At 41.6% G+C, this 20,422-nt stretch overlaps 1 protein-coding gene across 1 annotated transcript in view; it reads left to right on the top strand.

Moving 5' to 3' along the window:
• Positions 1-20,422, top strand: part of PRKCG (protein kinase C gamma) — a 716,084-nt gene that overhangs the window by 446,645 nt on the left and 249,017 nt on the right. The window contains exons 4-5 of the mRNA XM_056544377.1: positions 1,573-1,684; positions 12,843-12,974. Of these exons, the coding sequence (XP_056400352.1) occupies positions 1,573-1,684; positions 12,843-12,974 (244 nt within the window). The remainder of the gene's footprint in view (positions 1-1,572; positions 1,685-12,842; positions 12,975-20,422) is intronic.

Here is a 20,422-nt window from a genome sequence, read left to right as displayed (position 1 = left end):
GTTATAGTCTGTTATTAATAACGGACGTTTTTTTGTGATGGGAGAATGAATGGAAGAAATTGTGCATGCACTATTTCTCCCGATACCATCTTCCGTCACAAAATAACGTCCGTTATTGATAATGGACTATAACGGATTAAAACGGATAATTTAAAAATCCCATAGACTATAATGGGATTTTCTAACGGCCGTTTAATGGCCGTTTGCTGCTTTCATTTTTCACAGACCTTTTCTTAAATGAAAGAAGCAATCTCGTTGGTTGCTATGGGCAACTCAGCAACTTTCCTTTGGACAGGTTTTGACAAATCTCCCCCATTGTCTCTCTTTCAGAAAAAAAAGAAATGCCTCTCTAGTGTAAATCAATGCATAAACATGTGAACAGCCTTGAAACCTGGCTAGGTTTATCAGCCAAACTAGAGATACGCATGTTTAGACAGTACCAAGTTACTGATTGTCAGTACAGAGCTGGCTTATTTTTGGCTATGTGAAAAGCTGTGTGTACTTTCTCATGAAAGGTGTTTTTGTCTTTCTGAAGATGACATTATAGGCTCCTCACTTTGTCAGCAAATCCATATCCTGTATACAAGAACAACTATTTATTAAAGGAGTAGTCCAGTGGTGAACCCAGTGGTGAACAACTTATCCCCTATCCTAAGGATAGGGGATAAGTTTGAGATCGCGGGGGGTCCGACCGCTGGGGCCCCCTGCGATCTCCTGTATGGAGCCCCGACAGCCCGCGGGAAGGGGGCGTGTCGACCTCTGCACGAAGCAGCTGCCGACACGCCCCCTCAATACAACTCTATGGCAGAGCCGAAGTGCTGCCTTCGGCAATCTCCGGCTCTGCCATAGAGATGTATTGAGGGGGCGTGTCGGCCGCCGCTTCGTTCGGGGGTCGACACCCGCTATCTGGCCCGAGAGCCTGGCCCCCGTACAGAGAGATCGCAGGGGGCCCCAGCGGTCGAACCCCCCGCGATCTCAAACTTATCCCCTATCCTCTGTATTGTCCTCTTATAAATTTATACATATTTATTAGGTCGCCCCTATAAATTGTCTTTTTTGTAAACTTTTGTAAACCCTAATTCTAATCTTTCTTGTTGATGTAATCCTCAATTTCCTTTTATTGCACTGTATGCCTGTTTTTTAACCCTCTTCAGCTCCAGTATATCTTTATTGTAAACTGGGGCCCAGCATTGTACTCAATATTCCATGTGTGGTGTGACTGGTGATTTGTACAGTGATAGAATTATTTCCTTGTTGCCCAAAACAGTAAAAATACTGATCAAATACTGACCAAAATACTTTGTGTGAAGCCCTTTAGATAGACCCGGTATGGCTTTAAAGTAATTCTGTCAATTTAGGAAATCTTTGCATCTTTCCAGTTGTGTTGAGTTGTCAGGGGAAACACTTGTGCCAAATCTAAATGATGCCATGACTTCCCTATGGAGGGTATGGTAGCATTGCCTTGGGTTGACTAGTGACATGATAATAATTATATCTTCCTCACTAAGACCATACAACATGACGGTCCTATGGTAATATGATCTTATATTATGGCATCTGCTTTACTTGCAGGATCCTCGTAGCCGACACAAGTTCAAGGTTCACAGCTACAGCAGCCCAACTTTCTGCGATCACTGCGGTTCTCTCCTTTATGGAATGGTTCACCAGGGAATGAAATGTGCTTGTAAGTACTGTTCATCCGCAGTTCATCATTCCAGCATATCCCCATCTGTACAAGACCATCTTCAGGTTATAGGCCCAAAGGGGAAGTCTAGGTTGCTAAATGTACATTGTATTAAAAATAATAAGGGCTTAGCATATTGAACCTTAGGAAATGTTTGCTTTGGCATGAAGGTGAATATTGGCCGGTAGGCTTTGGTCAAACCTGGTATTTGGTATCAGTGTGAGAATAGAAGAAGGAGGGAGGAACACATGCCATGAGGCTATTTGAAAATATCTTGTAGGCAGTAGGAAGGATCACAATACCTCAGGTTAACTAATTGCCTTGGAAGAAGGAGAAAAGATCAATAATGCCTTGCATACAGCTCATAGCCAATCAGGAGTCAGTACCGGGATGGGTCAAAAAAGTTTATCCAGTCAGCTGTGTAATTAGCCATATTAGGTAGAGGAGCTGTAAGGAGCAGACCTTTGTGTGGGCAGTGTGCTTTATAACTGGCCCAGATAGCATAGAGAATGTAAGGTGCTATGGAATATGTTGGCTCTATAAGTAAAAAAGACAAACTTAACCAAGCATTTTTCTGTTTTTGCACTTTAATTTTTTTCCTCATTACATTTTAAAAATCATAGCCCTTTCAATTTTGCACCTAAAAATCCATATGAGGGCTTATTTTTTGCACCTCTCATTCTAATTTGTAACATCAGTCATTTTATCCAAAAATCTACGGCGAAATGGAAAAAAAAAATTGTGCGACAAAATTGAAGAAAAAACATCATTTTGTAAATTATAGCAGTTTCCATTTCTATGCAGTACATTTTTCAGTAAAAATGACACTCTATTCTGTAGGTCCATACGATTAAAACTATACTCTACTTATAAAGGTTTGATTTTGTCGTACTTTTGGAAAAAATCATAACTACATGCCCGAAAATTAATACATTTAAAATTGTCCTCTTCTGAACCCTATAACTTTTTTATTTTTTTGCCGTGATTTGAAGTTTTAATCGGTACCATTTTTGTTTCGATCGGCCTTTTTGATCGCTTTTTATTCCTTTTTTTATGGTATATAAAGTGACCAAAAATACACTACTTTGAACTTGGGAAATTTTTTGTGCATATGCCATTGACTGTGCGGTTTAATTAACGATATATTTTTATAGTTCGGACATTTACGCACGCGTTGATGCCACATATGTTTATTTTCATTATGTTTATCTATTTTTTATATGGAATTTGGGAAAAGGGGGGTGATTTAAACTTTTACTAAGGAAGGGGTTAATGTATGTGTTTTTAAACTTTATTTTTTTTATACTTTTAGTCCCCTTAGGGGACTTTTATGAGGAACCATTTGATTCCTCATACAGATCAATGTGGTTCCATAGAACCACATTGATCTGTGTGCTCTGCACTCGATTGATAAAGCCTGGTCCTGCCAGGCTTTATCATTCTGAGCCCAGGAGCCGGCACAGGAGCAGAGGTAAGCTCTCCGGCTACCACCACAGTGGATGCCCCCCCTGCAATGGCGCTATGGGGGGTTCATTCACCCACTGGACCACCAGGGATTGGATAAAGGCACCTTTAGAAGCCGCTGTCAGCTTTGACAGCGGCGATCTAAAGGATTAATAGCCGACCGCGGAGATCGCTACATGTCGGCTACAAGAATCAGCTGGGGGCCGGCCGGTATGATACGGGCTTGAGTCGGGAGCCCGCATCACACCCTGTTAACAGCACATGGATGAGCATAGACATCCATGGTCGTTAACGAGTTAAACATAGCATACCTGAGTCTGCTAAAAGGTACTCCGGCACTTAACATCTTATCCCCTATCAAAAGGATAGGGGATAAGATGTTAGATCGCAGGGATTACACCGCTTGGGGCCCTACGATCTCTCCATAGACTTGCATTGACGAGGTGGGCCGTGACATTACAAAGGGAGGCATGGCCGTGACTTCCTGCTGAAAAATGGGGTTGCTGCAGAAGAGATCGCGGGGGTCCCCAGCGGCGGCATTACAGCAATCTAACATCTTATCCCCCTTTTGATAGGGGATAAGATGTTTAGCACCAAAGTACCCATTTAAGTGTATTTCAAGAAGACCTTGTTGTCACTGCAATTTTTAGTTTTTTAGTGCTTAAATGCATAAGAATGGATAAAGAGAATGTACACTCTTCTGGAAATGGCCAACACATCCTTTAGAATGACATACATTTAAAAGAAATAGAGAAAACTGGAAACTAAACTCCTGTGGAATGGCGCTGCAGACTCCCAAGCAAGGATAAGAGAAGACCAGGATAATGGTACAAAGGTTCTCAGCAGAACCGTTTATTGAAATAAAAATAAAAAACAGGTGGTGATGCGTTTCGGGAGGAGCCCTCCCTTCCTCAGATCAGAATACACCATAAGGGACAGTGGTCTACCTAAATAGTGTACAAAAAGGGCGCCAAGTAAAAAAATGGGGCATGGCTAAATGACATCATAACATTCAGAAAATATTTACATATACAGTTACAAGAATTTCTGGAGGAAAGTTGGTTCAATTGCAAGGAAAGTGTTAAGAAATACATAATATGTAAAAAAAAAAAAAAAAAAAAAAGAAACGTGTCCCCCCATCCACCATGCGGAGGTGGCCTCTGATCGGATGGGTCCCTTAACACTCTCCTATCTCAGGCTGGGTGACATGTTGGATCCACGAATGATCCAAACCACCTCCTGTGAAAATAGGGGAGGGCATGCACGGCTACAGAGGGAGCCACTCCCCCCAAAATTGCACAGCAAAGACAAATAAAAAAAACTAAAATAAGAAATTTTATTAACTAATTAAGAAATACATGGTGATAAAATTACAATAAAACAATCCATAAAACATTAGTAATCCATAAGAAATGGTGGTTCATTCGGCGCAGGATTGGAAGTGCCCACCGTCCTGTGTCATACTGTAGCCGGGATTCGCTGCGCGTCCTGACGCCAGGTTGCCAGGAACGCGTTACTAAGTTCAGGGAGTCACATGACCGTGCCACGGCCAAAAGCGTAGGGCCTACTTGGCATGATGTAAACATTGTGGAGTTGACAGCGGCTCTGTGCAGCGCTGACAGCCGCTGGATGATATTCACTGTCAGGGAGAAATATAGGCACCAATTGTATATGAAATATCAAATGTAAATTAAATATCAGATAGGGCCCAACCTGGACACAGTAAATGGCCAAGTTGAATAAACAGAATTCGCAATAATATAACACAGCATAGAGGGTTTAGGTGAGTATATTTCCAATGCACAGGGGGTTAAGCGAGCAAATATCAGAGTTGTATAACATAGGGTTAAAAGAGCATATATAGAAGTATTAAGTCAGAGTAGTATAACAGTATTCAGAGGAATATAACAATACACAGGGGGTTAGATGAGCATATATCAGAGATATATAATAGTGCACAAGGAGTTAACTGAGCATTTCCACAGTTATATAACTGAGGAAGCTGTGCATATACATTATGCAGTGTACACAGTGGGTTGTACAGAACATAAAAATGGGTTGTACAGAGCTCATAAATTGACAGAGATGGGCATATATAATAAAGACCAGTGAGGTGCATATAGACTGTTGCATGATAGAAGTAATAATAATGAAATTATTAGAAGCAATAGTAATAATACAGTAATGATGTAATAATGTGAATAAGTAAATAAAAAATATATTTAAAAAATTGCAGCTATGGGAAGGGGGATATAACAAAAAAATGATACGAATACATAATAAATTAAAATAAATACTAATAAATATAGATTAAAGTGCAGCATCATTAAAAAAATGTAGGGATAAGGTATAACTAATGCGAGGGAACAGCAAAGTCACAGCGAACACTCAATAAGTTCATTTAAACCTGATGGAACTAGTGTCTGTAGTTTGTAGATCCAGTAGATCTCTCGTTTTCAGAGATCATTGAATCTTTGGGGGTTCTCTTTTAGTATACTCTCAATGGGGGTCAGAGTGATACAGTTAAAATCCTGATTATGGTGTTTGGTTAGATGCCTTGAGACACTATGGAGCAGAAAACCATTAGTGGTGTTGTTTCTATGTTTAGTGACTCTCTCTTGAAGGCATCTACTAGTCCTCCTAACATATTGAACTCCACAAGCACAGTCAAGTAGGTAAACCACATATTGTGTGGAGCAATTAAGGAGAGTTTTGATCTGGAAGGTTTCTCCTGTGCTCCTGGAGGAGAATGTTTTTGCAATGTGATTAATATTAGAACAGCATTTGCAACGAACATGTCCACATTTGAAAACACCAGAGACCGATAGAAACGTACCAGTAGAGGGGGTAATTGTTCTGAGTCTGCTAGGAGCCATCATATTGCGGAGAGTTCCCCCCCTCCTGAAGGTGACCCCAGGTTTAGCGGGAAGGGATTCTATCAAAAAAGGGTCACTCAATAGTATAGACCAATGTTTAAACAGTATATGTTTAAGTTTATATAGTTTAATGTGCTTGTGTTCACGGATGTAAGTAGTAATGAAGTTAGTGGTCCACTCTTGTTTAGTACTGTCAGTGCTTTTCTTTACCAGACACTCATTTTGGGACAAGGCCCTAGCTCTCTTGAAGGAGGCTTCCACAATGGCCCTAGGATATTTTTTAGCCTTAAAGCGAGTTTTTAGTATCTTACTTTGAGCGTTAAAATCACTATTAGAAGTGCAGTGCCATCTTATACGCTTGCACTGTCCGTATGGAACATTTGTTAACCCTTTTTTGTATTGAGAACTTGAAAAATCGAGATAGCTATTACTATCTATTTTTTTTTAAGAAAGTCTTAGTGTTCAATTTTCCTAGGCCATTGTGGAAGACCACTACATCAAGGAACTCAGCGTCGTCCTTATAAACATTCTGTGTGAATTGGAGACTCCATGAGTTATTGTTGAGAGAAGATAAAAATTTGTTGAGTAAAACCGTACAGCCCTTCCAAACAAAGAAAATATAATCTATAAAATGCTTGTAATATACAAAATATTGGAAGAGATGGTGAGGATAAATGACCGACTCTTCAAACAGGCCCACAAAGAGGTTAGTGAAAGTCGGTTCTACCAGAGACCCCATTGCGGTGCCTGTGTGCCCAGCATAAATATTATTTAAAATATGAGTTAAAATATATTGTAGACCTTTGAGAATAAAATTGCACTGAACGTTAGGTAAAAACGAATCATTCTTTAAAAAATGTGCTGTTGCATTGATCCCCAATTCATGGTCAATCACAGTGTAAAGTGACGTAATGTCCATAGTTACTAAACATATTCATATTTCCAATCCACATCTAAAATAGATTATATAAAATCAGTAGTGTCTTTAAGGTAAGATCTCAAGTTAAAAACATATTTCTGCAATAAAAGATCTATATAATGAGATAAATTTGACGATACAGAATTAATCCTGGAAACTATAGGAGGTCCGGGTGGGTTGGTGCTGTTCTTATGTACCTTAGGTAGGTAATAAAATATAAGAAGGGCTGGTTCGCTTATCATTATAAAATCTCCCTCAGATTTATTGAGTATGCCTTGTTGGAAACCCTCTGTTACAAGGTCTTTTAATTCCTGTGCGTATTTCTTGGTTGGGTCAGATGGTAAGATATTGCAGTATTTTGTGTCTGACAGGAGTTTGATTTAGCAATGAAGTCATCTTTGTTAAAGGGGTACTCCACCCCTAGACATCTTATCCCCTATCCTTTGGATAGGGGATAAGATGTCTAGGGGTGGATTACCCCTTTAAGGATGACCACACCGCCGCTGGTCTGATGTCAATGTTCCTGTTGTCGCTAGTTGCTTAAGACCACCCTGTTCTATGTTGGAGAGGTGGTTTCTGTAAGTGGAACTACTTTTGGTAAATTTTTCCAGGTCCTGAGATACCAGGCTGGAAAATGTTTCTAGGAAACTACCCCTGGACTGGAGGGGGTAGAAAATAGATTTAGGTTTCAGGTTGGTATGGATGGGTATGGGTACACTGGAATCGGGAACTTCTGGCTGGTCTAATTTGGACTCGGCATCCCTTTTTATGTTAAAAAATCTTTTAAACAGTGAGTTTCCTAATGAAGTTATTAACATCGATAAAATGGTCGAAGCTGTTCACTCGACCTGTGGGACAGAAGGGAAGGTCACACTTAAGTATATTAGTTTCAATCTCACTGAGTACATAAGAGGATAAATTAAAGATCTTGATAGTATCTAAATTTATGGATCCTTGTGTGTTCTGTTCTGTGTTTTGTTTTGTCTTCTCTTGTCTTTTCTCACTTCTCTTTCTGACACCCCCTACATCCTCTTCTCTGCATGCTTCTCTTGAACTTTCAGTGGTGGGGCTATCTCAATGAATTTCATAGGGGGAGCTCTCTGAAAACCTGGGACTTGGGGGGGGGGGGGGACTTGTGTGCCCTGGTGGGAAGGTCTAAAGAAACCATGGTGTTATAATTGGACATGGAGTGATCCAGTAGAGAGGTGGCTCCTAGGGCTGGAGGATGTGTGTCTGAGGAGGGGTGTTCAAGAGGAGTGAAGAACTGATGAATGGGTGGTTGTGTGGAGGTGGAAGGTGGGGTATTGACATGGAGTGTCAAAAGTGAATCTTCAAAAAGAGATTCATTGTCAGATAGGGAGAACTGGCCCAAGGGGAGGTGTTTATTGGGACTCCAGGAGAAAGTATTAGTGGAAATGAAGTCTAGCAGTTCCTATGGTGGATTGGTGGTGGGTGAATGGTTCATGGCACATTCCTTGTCAGAGTGTGGAACACAGTTTTATCGACTGGGGGGTGGTGCAGAGGTGGAATAAGACAAATCCAGGTTGCAGATGACAGATATTGGGAGGCTCTTTGTTGGGCTTGGCGGTATTGAGAGGTTTAACCAAATATGGTTTAGACTCCTAGAGGTCTTGTACCGGGAAGAAGGAGGAGTATGCAAATGACCGGGGACTGTTGTATAGGACATGTCTCTATTGGTGCCATAGTGTGCATCATAGGGTCTGTCTGGACATGTATGGGGTTTAGGAGGGTGCCAATTCCAAAATAAAATTTATGCTTAGCATACAGGCACCACAATGTGGTCTCGGGTAGCACCAAATTTCGCTAACCTCTTTTTGGGCCTGTTTGAAGAGTCGGTCATTTATCCTCACCATCTCTTCAAATATTGTGTATATTGCAAGCGTTCTATAGATTATATTGTCTTTGTTTGGAAGGGCTCTACAGTTTTACTCAACAAATTTTTATCTTCTCTCAACAATAACTCATGGGGTCTCCAATGGGTTCCATGGGTTCCTTGATGTAGTGGTCGTCCACAATGGCCTAGGAAAATTGAAGACAAAGACTGTTCAAAAAAGTTGATAATAGCTATCTCGATTTTTCAAGTTCTCATTATCAAAAATGGTTTACAAATGTTCCATACGGACAGTTCAAGTGTATTAGTCGGAACTGCACTTCTGAAAAAACTTGCTTTAAGTCTAAAAAATATCCTAGGGCCATTGTGGAAGCCGCCTTCAAGAGAGCTAGGACCTTGTCCCAAAATGAGTGTCTGGTAAAGAAAAGCACTGACAGTACTAAACAAGAGTGGACCACTAAGTTCATCGCTACTTACACTCATGAACACAAGCACATTAAAGATATATACGGTTTAAACATTGGTCTATACTACTGAGTGACCTTTTTTTGCGAGAATCCCTTCCTGCCAAACCTGGGGTCCCCTTCAGGAGGGGAGAACTCTCCGCAATATCATAGCTCCTAGCAGACTCAGAACAATTACCCCCTCTACTGGTACGTTTCTATCGGTCTCTGGTGTTTTCAAATGCGGCCATGTTTGTGGCAAATGCTGTTCTAATATTAATCACTGTGTGAAAACATTCTCCTCCAGGAGCACAGGAGAAGCCTTCCAGATCAAAACTCTCCTTAATATACTACTCTGACATAATACTTCTATATATGCTCTTTTAACCCTCTATTATACAACTCTGATATTTGCTCGCTTAACCCCCTGTGCATTGGAAATATACTCACCTAAACCCTCTATACTGTGTTATATTATTGTGAATTATGACTATTTAACTAGGCCATTTACTGTGTCTAGGTCGGACCCTATCTGATATTTACCTTATATTTGATATTTCATATACAACTGGTGCCTATTTGTTTCTAAGTGACAGTGAATATCATCCAGCGGCTGTCAGTGCTGCATGAAGCCGCTGTCAGCTCCACAATGTTTACATCATGCCAAGGAGGCCCCACACTATTGGCCGGGAGACAGTCATGATACTCCCTGAACTTAGCAATGCGTCCCCGGCAACCTGGCGCCGGGACGCGCTGTGAATCCCCGCTACAGTATGACACAGGCCGGTGGGCACTTCCAGTCCTGCACCGAATGAACCACCATTTCCTAATATTACTAATATGTTTTATGGATTGTTTTATTGTAATCACGTGTCACCATGTATTTCTTAATACTTTTCTTGCAATTGAACCAACTTTCGTCCAGAAATTATTGTAACTGTATATGTAAATTTTTTTCTGAATGTTATGATGTCATTTAGCCATGCCCTTTTTTGTACTTGGCACCCTTATTGTGCACTATTTATGTGGACCACTGTCCATTATGTTGTATTCTGATCTGAGGAAGGGAGGGCTCCTCCCAAATCGCGTCATCACCTGTTTTTTTATTTTTATTTCAATAAACGGCTATAGTGAGAACTTTTGTACTATTATCCTGGTCTCCTCTTATCCTTGTTTGGGAGTCTGCATAAGGCTGAGAAGTGACTCCAACCTTCAGTACCCCATTATAACTGGGATGAGAGGCTTGCATTATAATTTCTTTAAGGTGAGCGGCCATCCACATGGTTCATGGGACACCAATCCAGCCCACCAATCCATATTCCTAAGGGTGATACACGAGGTGCCATTAACAGATTTTAAAGTGCCATCTTATGACTAAATTTAGCAGGCACGCCATAGTCAGAGAATGTGTCATACCACCTAGACCTAGCACCGCCATAATTTTCTTCCCTTTATCAGGAACCATATTACCCAATCTCAGATCCAGAGTGACTTACATAGAGAGATGTGGATATTCAGCTCACCTGTTTCAACCGTGCATGGCCAGCCACAGAGTTCGACGCAATGCCAATAGGAAAGAGTGGAGCTAGCACTGGATGGCATGACACAAATTTGCATGGCCCTGCATTGGCATGACACTAATCAGTGATATTGGCGACCCACTTGCAAAGCCTGCCAGAAGGCAGACCATACAAGTGGAAAGCAGCAGAGTGGTATGGAGAAGATAAGAGGACCTCCAGCTGTCATCTTAACTCAATAGATATCTGCAATTGCATTGTAAGTGATCTGATGTGTATCACAAAGCCCTTCTAATGCTTTGCATGCCTTGACTATATTAGCAGTGTGATATTTTTGTTTCTTATATAATACATTGTGATATTTCTGTGTGACAATGCATAGCTGTCAGTCACTGTCTTGTTTATATGTTTAAGGCAACTTTTACACAGCAATATTTTGGTCAGTATTTGTAAGTCAAACCAGTAGTAAAACCTACTCAGAGAAGACATAATGGAAAAAATGTGCACCTCTTCTGTGTATAATACCCACTTCTAGTTTTGGCTTACAAATGCTGATGCAAAAGAAATCAGAACACAATGCTGCCATGTGAGAGGAGCCTGATAGTTATCCGAAATATGGATCAGCAAAGTTTGTCTGTCAATTGTTCATCTTTTCAATATATAATGAATAAGCTTTTTCTGCTGAAACAGAAATACTGCTTTCAAAGTATCCCTTTTATTTACCAAAACTTTTGACATGTCACAAAGAAATGTCAAAAGTTTTGATGAGTTTACGAGGGGATCCATAGGCTTACAGTATAATAGGGCTTGTATAGTGCAACTAAAGAGTAATCGTTGCAAGCTGGGGAAAGAATCTTTCAGTGTATGTGATACCAAGGAAAGTAAAAACAAACAAAAAACAAACAAAGGATGTTATTCACACTGTGATTGGGACTGTGTTCCTGTCACTTTTATCTTTGCTGACTCTAGTTCTGGCTAGATAACATCTTCACTGTACTGCTCGTGTCTCCTGCAGTCCTCTCCCTAGCGTGTCCCTGAGAAAGCTGTGTCAGCTTTCACTTCCTGACTCTATGGGGGAGATTTATCAAAACCTGTGCAGAGGAAAAATTGGCCCAGTTGCCCATAACAACCAATCAGATTGCTTCTTTCATTTTGCAGAGGCCTTGTTAAAAATGAAAGAAGCAAGCTGATTGGTTGCTATGGGCAACTGGGCAACTTTTCCTCTGGAAAGGTTTTGATAAATCTTCCCCTATCTCTCTCAGTGTCTGCTACAGGGATCCAGATGATGTGTTGTGAGGACATAGATGACTTGGCCTGGAACTGAATATCAAATTAGCCTTATTGGTCATTTAGTGGTCATAATTATAACAGACAAATATAGAGTAAAAACCACAACATTTTTAAAGATAAGTCTGATAATTACTATATCTGCAACATATCATTATTTTAAGTTGGTGACAGTGTTTCTATTAAACACATGCTTCACCTGAGTTGTTCTAATGATCAGTGGAGCCAGACCTCAACCAACCAATCAAAACATTTTACATGCTTCAACATGTCAAAAGATTTTTAAAGTGATAGGTACACATAAAGGGGTACTCCAACCCTAGACATCTTTTCCCCTATCCATTGGGGATAAGATGTCTGATCAAGGGTGGGGGGGTCGCCACCCCACTCCGCTCCGTGCCAGATGACGGGTGACCACAGCCCACATGTTCTAGCCATCATGTACTAGCCATCAGACCACATGTACTAGGCATTGTGCCTCCTCCCATAGAAATGAATTAATGGGGTGTGATATCACGAACACGCAAGCTTCAAGCTTCCGTGTTCATAATGCAAAGTCGCCGGCCCGGAGATCGCGGGGGGGTTCCAGTGGTCAGACTTCCTGCAATCGTACATCTTACTACCTATCCTTCGAATAGGGGATAAGATGTCTTGAGGGGGAGTACCCCTTTAAATGAAAATCTTCAAGTGACAATAGTGCCAAAGTCAAAACCTGGTAACAGTTTTAGTAAATGACAGGAACACTTTAATATTTATTGGTTGGCAACTGTTTGCTTTAACAATATGTTGTCTTCCTTCAGGCTGTGAGATGAATGTACACAAACGATGTGTTCAGAATGTGCCTAGTCTCTGTGGGGTGGACCACACTGAACGCCGCGGTCGGCTGCACATGAGGGTGGAAGCCATTAATGATGAAGAGTTTCAAGTAACAGGTATTGTGAAATAGTGTTTGGAGGATGGTACATTACACAAATATTATATATTTATTACAAATGGAAATGAACAGATAAATTACCTATTAGCTAATACTAAAAATAAAAAAAATATACAAAATAGGTGTTACCCTTAAAGACAGAGAATCCCACTATTCTCCCTGAAAAAACTTGAAACTGACAAAAGTAATAATGAATAAAGATTTACTATAAATAACTGATGAAAATGAGACATTGCTTTTTCTGAATCTGATCATCAATGTTGATTAATTTAAAGATGACTACAGGATAAGACGGTTCAGAACTCGTTGCTGTTTAACATGAAAGGAATCAACACACAGTCCCTCATTTACTAAGAATGGAGTGTAGGTTTCTTTGTGGATTTTAATTCCCTACAATTTATTTCCCACGGTATTTACTAAGGTTTCCCTACATTTTGCTTTTTTTTTTTTTACACATGCTCTGATCTGTAGGGTTTTCCTCAGCTGAAATCCACCACATTTTATGTGGAAACCTTAGTAAATATGTAGTTTTTTTTTGCGAAAATGTTGAACATGCCTTTTCGAAGACCACGCCCCTTTCCCAGTTACCACGCCCCTTTTCAGATTTTCATAGCAAAATGGAGAGTTAGTCGTTTTTTTATTTCAATTCTGGCGCACAATCTGGCCCAGACAGAATTTCTGGCACAATGCGACAGAATCTGGCGCACAACCCGACAAAACATGTCGGATTTGCAATAGTAAATGAGGGCCATAGACTTTGTTTCTGCTATTACTCTTTCTATGACTGTTACGCCTCAGTTTGATGTGAATTTAACATCATCTACTTTAAATTTTTTTTTTTTTTAGATGTATAGGTCTCTGAGATGTGTATAAAAATAATACGCTACTCTGCTTGTCATGCCTAATTTTTGTTTATGTTTACAGTATATAATTTGTACATTTTTAGCTTCTTCCACAGATGTTTAATAGGCTAGTTTATAAAAGTCCAATGTTTTTAGTTGTGTGTTTTGGGTCATTATCCTATGACCTACGGCTGAAACCAGCAGTACCTTTCGCTCCAGAATGCCATGAGAGTCTTGAGAATTCATTGTACCCTCTACAGATTCAAGACACCTTGTGCCCTAGGCTGCTATGCTGTATCTGGCACAGGGTGTCTTAAATTAGTACAGGGCACAATAAAAGTTCAAGACTCTCAAGGTGTTCTGGAGTGAAATGGGCTGCCCTGTGTCAGGAAACTCTGTTTCAGTCACAGGTCATGGGTGCTCCAACAGGAAAATGACCAGAGCAGGGGAATTTAGAAGAAAATATGAGATGACCTTATTACCATGTAAAATATCTAAAATTTCAATACAGAGATCTCTCCCATAATATACGGACATTACAACCATGAAATAAATTTGTTGCAGGAACACAGTTTTCACCACACAAATTTATGAGGTAGGTAGACATGCACCTTCACCACTCTTGATAATTTCCCCCCATTATACACAGATGAACAAACTATAGACCCATAAGCTGCATGAGAGACCCTGGGATGACAACACCCCTATGCCTCGGTGCTAAACTTCTTCTGGTGTCCCAGGATTTGCTTGTTCTCCCACCTACAGTGGGGCAAAAATGTATTTAGTCAGCCACCAATTGTCCAAGTTCTCCCACTTAAAAAGATGAGAGAGGCCTGTTATTTTCATCATAGGTATACCTCAACTGTGAGAGACATAATGAGAAAAATAAAATCCACAAAATCACATTGTCTAATATTCAAAGAATTGATTTGCAAATCATCGTGGAAAATAAGTTTTTTTTAGTCAATAACAAAAGTTAATCTCAATACTTTGTTATACACCCTTTGTTGGCTATGATAGAGGGTAAATGTTTTCTGTAAGTCTTCACAAGGTTTTCACACACTGTTGCTGGTATTTTGGCCCATTCCCCCCTGCAGATCTCCTTTAGAGCAGTGATGTCTTGGGGCTGTCGCTGGGCAACACAGACTTTCAACTCCCTCCAATGGTTTTCTATGGGGTTGAGATCTGGAGACTGGCTAGGTAACTCCAGGACCTTGAAATGCTTCTTATGAAGCCACTCCTTCGTTGCCCTGGCAGTGTGTTTGGGATCATTGTCATGCTGAAAGACCCAGCCACGTTTCATCTTCAATGCCTTTGCTGATGGAAGGAGGCTTTCACTGAAAATCGCACGGTACATGTCCCCATTCATTCTTTTCTTTACACGGATCAATCGTCCTGATCCCTTAGCAGAAATGTAGCAGGATGTTTCCACCCCCATGCTTCACAGTAGGTATGGCATTCTTTGGATGCAACTCAGCATTTTTTCCCTCCAAACAGGACGAGTTGAGTTTTTACCAAAAAGTTCTACTTTGGTAGCATTTCATATGGCCAGATGAAATCAATCTTCTTCTGGATCATCCAAATGCTCTCTAGCAAACTTCAGACGGGCCCGGAATTGTACTGGCTTAAGCAGGGGGACACGTCTGGCACTGCTTGATTTGAGTCCCTGGTGGTGTAGTGCATTACTGATGATAGCCTTTGTTACTTTGGTCCCAGCTCAACAAGTTCAAACAGGTGCCATTAATACAGGTAACGAGTGGAGGACAGAGGAGACTCTTAAAGAAGAAGAAGTTACAGGTCTATGAGAGACAGAAATCTTGCTTGTTTGTTTGTAGGTGACCAAATACTTTTTTTCCACCATAATTAGCAAATATAAATTCTTAAAATCTTAAAAAATCAGACATTGGGATTTTATCATTATGTCTCTCATAGTTGAGGTATACCTAGGATGAAAATTACAGGCCTCTCTCTCCTTTTTTTAAGTGGGAGAACTTGCAAAATTGGTGGCAATTGGTGGCTGACTAAATACTTTTTTGCCCCACTGTAACTTAACCCCTTAAGGACCCATGACGTATGCATACGTCTCCGCACCCTGGGCTTTAAGTACCCATGACGAATGAGTGCGTCATGGCGTTTTCCGGTCCCTGCCGCGCGCCGGGCTGAGATCGGAAGCGGATGCCTGCTGAAATGCTTCAGCAGGCATCCAGGGCAAACGCCGAGGGGGGCCATGTAGGCCCCCCATATCGGCGATCGTCGCAAATCGCAAGGGAAATCGCCCCTGCGATCTGCGTCGATACCGGGCTGATCAGGTCTCTGGGACCCCACCGCCCGGTAATTTTGCATGATCCCGGTTGTCACAGACAGCCAGGACCATGCTGAAGTATAGAAGCAAGGTGGCAAGCCTGCCACCTCCTTCTATCCCCTGAGATTCATTGGTTAGCTAGCCGACCAATCGCAGGAGGGGGGGGCGGCTACTTCCTCCCGCCCTGCCCGGCCCCTGGAAAACAGGAGAGAACGGGATGAAAACCGGAGGACACGGCGGAGGACGGGGGAGTGCTGGGGGTCCCTGAAGACCCGGATCCCGGCGGCGGAGACGGCGGGGGTGGCGACAGGTGAGTGGATCTTTGGCGTCGGCGCGGGACCTTTGCAGCAGTCCAGACCATCAGATGGCCCTTCAGATGTTGCAGAACTACAACTCCCAGCATGCCTGGACAGTTTTGGCATACTGGGAGTTGTAGTTTTGCAACATCTGGAAGGGCACCGATTGGGAACCACTGTATTAGTGGTCTGCAAACTATAGTCCTCCAGATGTTGCAAAACTACAACTCCAAGCATGCTGGGAGTTGTAGTTTGGCAACATCTGGCTCTAAAGATGTTGCCGAACTACTACTTCCAGCATGCCTGAGAATGTTTGGGAGTAGTGGTTTTGCAACAACTGGAGGCACACTGGTTGGGAAACATTGTCTGTTTCCTAACTCAGTGTTTCCCAACCAGTGTGCCTCCAGTTGTTGCAAAACTATAACTACCAGCATGCACTGATAGACTGTGCATGCTGGGAGTTGTAGTTTTGCAACAGCTTGAGGTCCCCCCTTGTGAATTTACAGGGTACATTCACATGGGCAGGGGGCTTACAGTGAGTATCAGGCTGCAAGTTTGCGATGCAGCAAATTTTGCGTGGCAGCTCAAACTCGCAGCGGGAAACTTGCTGTAATCCCACGCCCATGTGACTGTACCCCAAAAACACTAAACTACACTAACACAAAATAAAATAAAAAGTAAAAAACACTACATATACACATACCTCTACACAGCCCCCTTCCCCTCCCCAATAAAAATGAAAAACATCTGGTATGCCACTGTTTTCAAAACAACAACTCCCATTATTGGCGGACAGCCGTTGACTGTTCAAGCATGCTGGGAGTTTTGCAACAGCTGGAGGCACCCTGTTTGGGAATCACTGGCGTAGAATACCCCTATGTCCACCCCTATGCAAATCCCCAATTCAGGCCTCAAATGCGCATGGCGCTCTCACTTTGGAGCCCTGTCGTATTCAAGGCAACAGTTTAGGGCCACATATGGGGCATCGCCGTACTCAGGAGAAATTGTCTAACAAATTTTGGGGGGCTTTTTCTCCTTTCACCCCTTATGAAAAGGTGAAGTTGGGGTCTACACCAGCATGTTAGTGTAAAAAAATAATTTTTTTACACTAACATGCTGGTGTTGCCCTATACTTATCATTTTGACAAGAGGCAAAAGGGGAAAAAGCCCCCCCAAAATTTGTAATGCAATTTCTGCCGACTACGGAGATACCCCATATGTGGGCGCAAAGTGCTCTGGGAGCGCACAACAAGGCCCAGAAGAGAGAGTGCACCTTGTACATTTGAGGTGATTTGCACAGGGGTGGCTGATTGTTACAGCGGTTTGACAAACGCAAAAAAAAAAAAAACTCACGTGACCCCATTTCAGAAACTACACCCGTCACGGAATGTAATAAGGGGTGCAGTGAGAATTTACACCCCACTGGTGTCGGACAGATCTTTGGAACAGTGGGCTGTGCAAATAAAAAATTTTGTACAGCCCACTGTTCTAAAGATCTGACAGACACCAGTCGGGGGTAACTGCTCACTGTACCCCTTGTTACGTTCCTCAAGGGGTCTAGTTTCCAAAATGGTAAACCATGTGGGTATTTTTTTGCTGTCCTGGGACCCATACTCAGAAGAGATGGGGTAACAAAGTTTGGGGGGGGGTATTTTCTGCTATTAACCCTTGCAGAAATGTGAAATTTTGGGGGAAACACATTTTAGTGAAATGTATTTTTTATTTTTTTACACATGCAAAAGTCGTGAAACAATTGCGGGGTATTAAGGCTCACTTTATTCCTTGTTACGTTCCTCAAGGGGTCTAGTTTCCAAAATGGTATGCCATGTGGGTTTTTTTTTTTGCTGTTCTGGCACCATAGGGGCTTCCTAAATGCAACATGCCCCCCAAAAAACATTTCAGAAAAACGTACTTTCCAAAATCCCCTTGTCGCTCCTTCGCTTCTGAGCCCGCCAAACACTTTACATAGACATATGAGGTATGTGCTTACTCGAGAGAAATTGCGCTACAAATATAAGTATAAATTTTCTCCTTTTACCCCTTGTAAAAATTCAAAAATTGGGTCTACAAGAACATGCAAAAAATGAAGATTGTGAATTTTCTCCTTCACTTTGCTGCTATTCCTGTGAAACACCTAAAGGGTTAAAACGCTGACTGAATGTCATTTTGACTACTTTGCAGGGTGCAGTATTTATAATGGGGTAATTTGTGGGGTATTTCTAATATGAAGACCCTTCAAATCCACTTCAAACCTGAACTGGTCCCTGAAAAATTGTGAGTTTGGAAATTTTGTGAAAAATTTGAAAATTGCTGCTATACTTTGAAGCCCTCTGGTGTCTTCCAAAAGTAAAAACACATCAATTTTATGATGCAAACATAAAGTAGACATATTGTATATGTGAATAAAAAAATTTCAAATTTTGCATCAAATTTGGGGATTTTTCTCCAAGAAAGGATGCAAGTTACCCCAAAATGTTACCACTATGTTAAAGTAGAATATGTCACGAAAAAACAATCTCGGAATCAGAATGATAACTAAAAGCATTCCAGAGTTATTAATGTTTAAAGTGACAGTGGTCAGATGTGCAAAAAATTGCCGGGTCCTAAGGTATAAAATGGCTGGGTCCTTAAGGGGTTAAATTAACCCTAACCTACCCCCTCACGTAAAGGATGTTTTTTTTGTCTTAAGTCCCATGTAAGTATATAGGACTTCCAGTACCTTACTCCAAGCTCAGCTCTTCATCTCCTGGTGAGTTTGTCAGTCTTGCCACACACCATCTCAAAGCCTAACCCACCATTTTATCCACACCCCTTTATTTTTTTTCACCCCTTTTGTGCATTGGTCAGTGTTGTGGTTCGTGGCTTTGGGCCAGAATTGTATTTGGCTCCAAAAGGTTAGCAGTATTACTGGAGACCAAATGCATTCATAGCACCCCACAGACCAACCTATTTGTTAGGCATTTTGGAAGAGTTATATCCTAATATCCAATGCACAAATCAACTCTACATACCCAAATACTGGCAGAAATAAAGATGTTTAATGTACAACTAACTAAACACACTCTAACTATGAGAGGAAATAGAGAAAAAGATAATACTAAATAGCTAGAAACTTAAATTTGCAGTGAAGGAAACACATGTACAACAATTCTTACATTTGGGTGGATTTTCCTTAATCTGTACAACTATTATGTATAAAACACACAAAGAATATAATACTGACGCATTTAGCTTCGGGGACCCTTTAGGCTAGCTTCAGACTACGTAATCTCCGGCCAGAAAATTTCCGCCCGGAGATTCCGAGTGCGGCCAGCACTGACTGAATCAGTCAGCGCTAGGACCGTGAGGACACTGATGTCTCCAATAAACTGCAATGTGTTCCGCACGGATTTCCACCTAAAGAAAGAGCAACGCCATTCTTCAGGTGGAAATTTCCAAGCGGATTTTCCGTTCACAAATTCCGCTTCACAAATTCCGAAGTGTGAATTTGTGAACGGAAACCCATTCACTATACATTTTAGCAAGCGGAATTTCCGCCTGCAATTTCAAAGCGGAATTGCAGGTGGAAATTCTGTTGTCTGAACATAGCCTTACAGCAAGTATGAGCAACAAAAACAGGCATGGAAGTAGTTGCAGTCCTTTGTCTCAAGATCAGGCCCAAACAGGAAACTGGTGAGGTTGGTGTCCAGCAGAAGAGAGAGAGTTTGGTCCCCTTCAATGGGTTTTTATTATGTTGTCTTAGCCCCCTTTTCCAGCCCACCTGTGTTTACAAAAACACCTACAGGTTCCCTGTGATCATGCCTTGGAGAGCCCTCTTAAAGATTATCCTCCATCTTGCTGTCACGATGCCGGCTGGCAGGTAGTGGATCCTCTGTGCCAGAGAGGGATTGGCGTGGACCGTGCTAGTGGATCGGTTCTAAGTCACTACTGGTTTTCACCAGAGCCCGCCGCAAAGCGGGATGGTCTTGCTGCGGCGGTAGTGACCAGGTCGTATCCACTAGCAACG

This window comes from Hyla sarda, chromosome 10 (assembly GCF_029499605.1).
Source record: "Hyla sarda isolate aHylSar1 chromosome 10, aHylSar1.hap1, whole genome shotgun sequence".
In the NCBI taxonomy this organism is placed as follows: domain Eukaryota; kingdom Metazoa; phylum Chordata; class Amphibia; order Anura; family Hylidae; genus Hyla; species Hyla sarda.
Note: the sequence above shows the minus strand (reverse complement) of the source record. Positions and strands in the feature narration are given on the sequence as shown.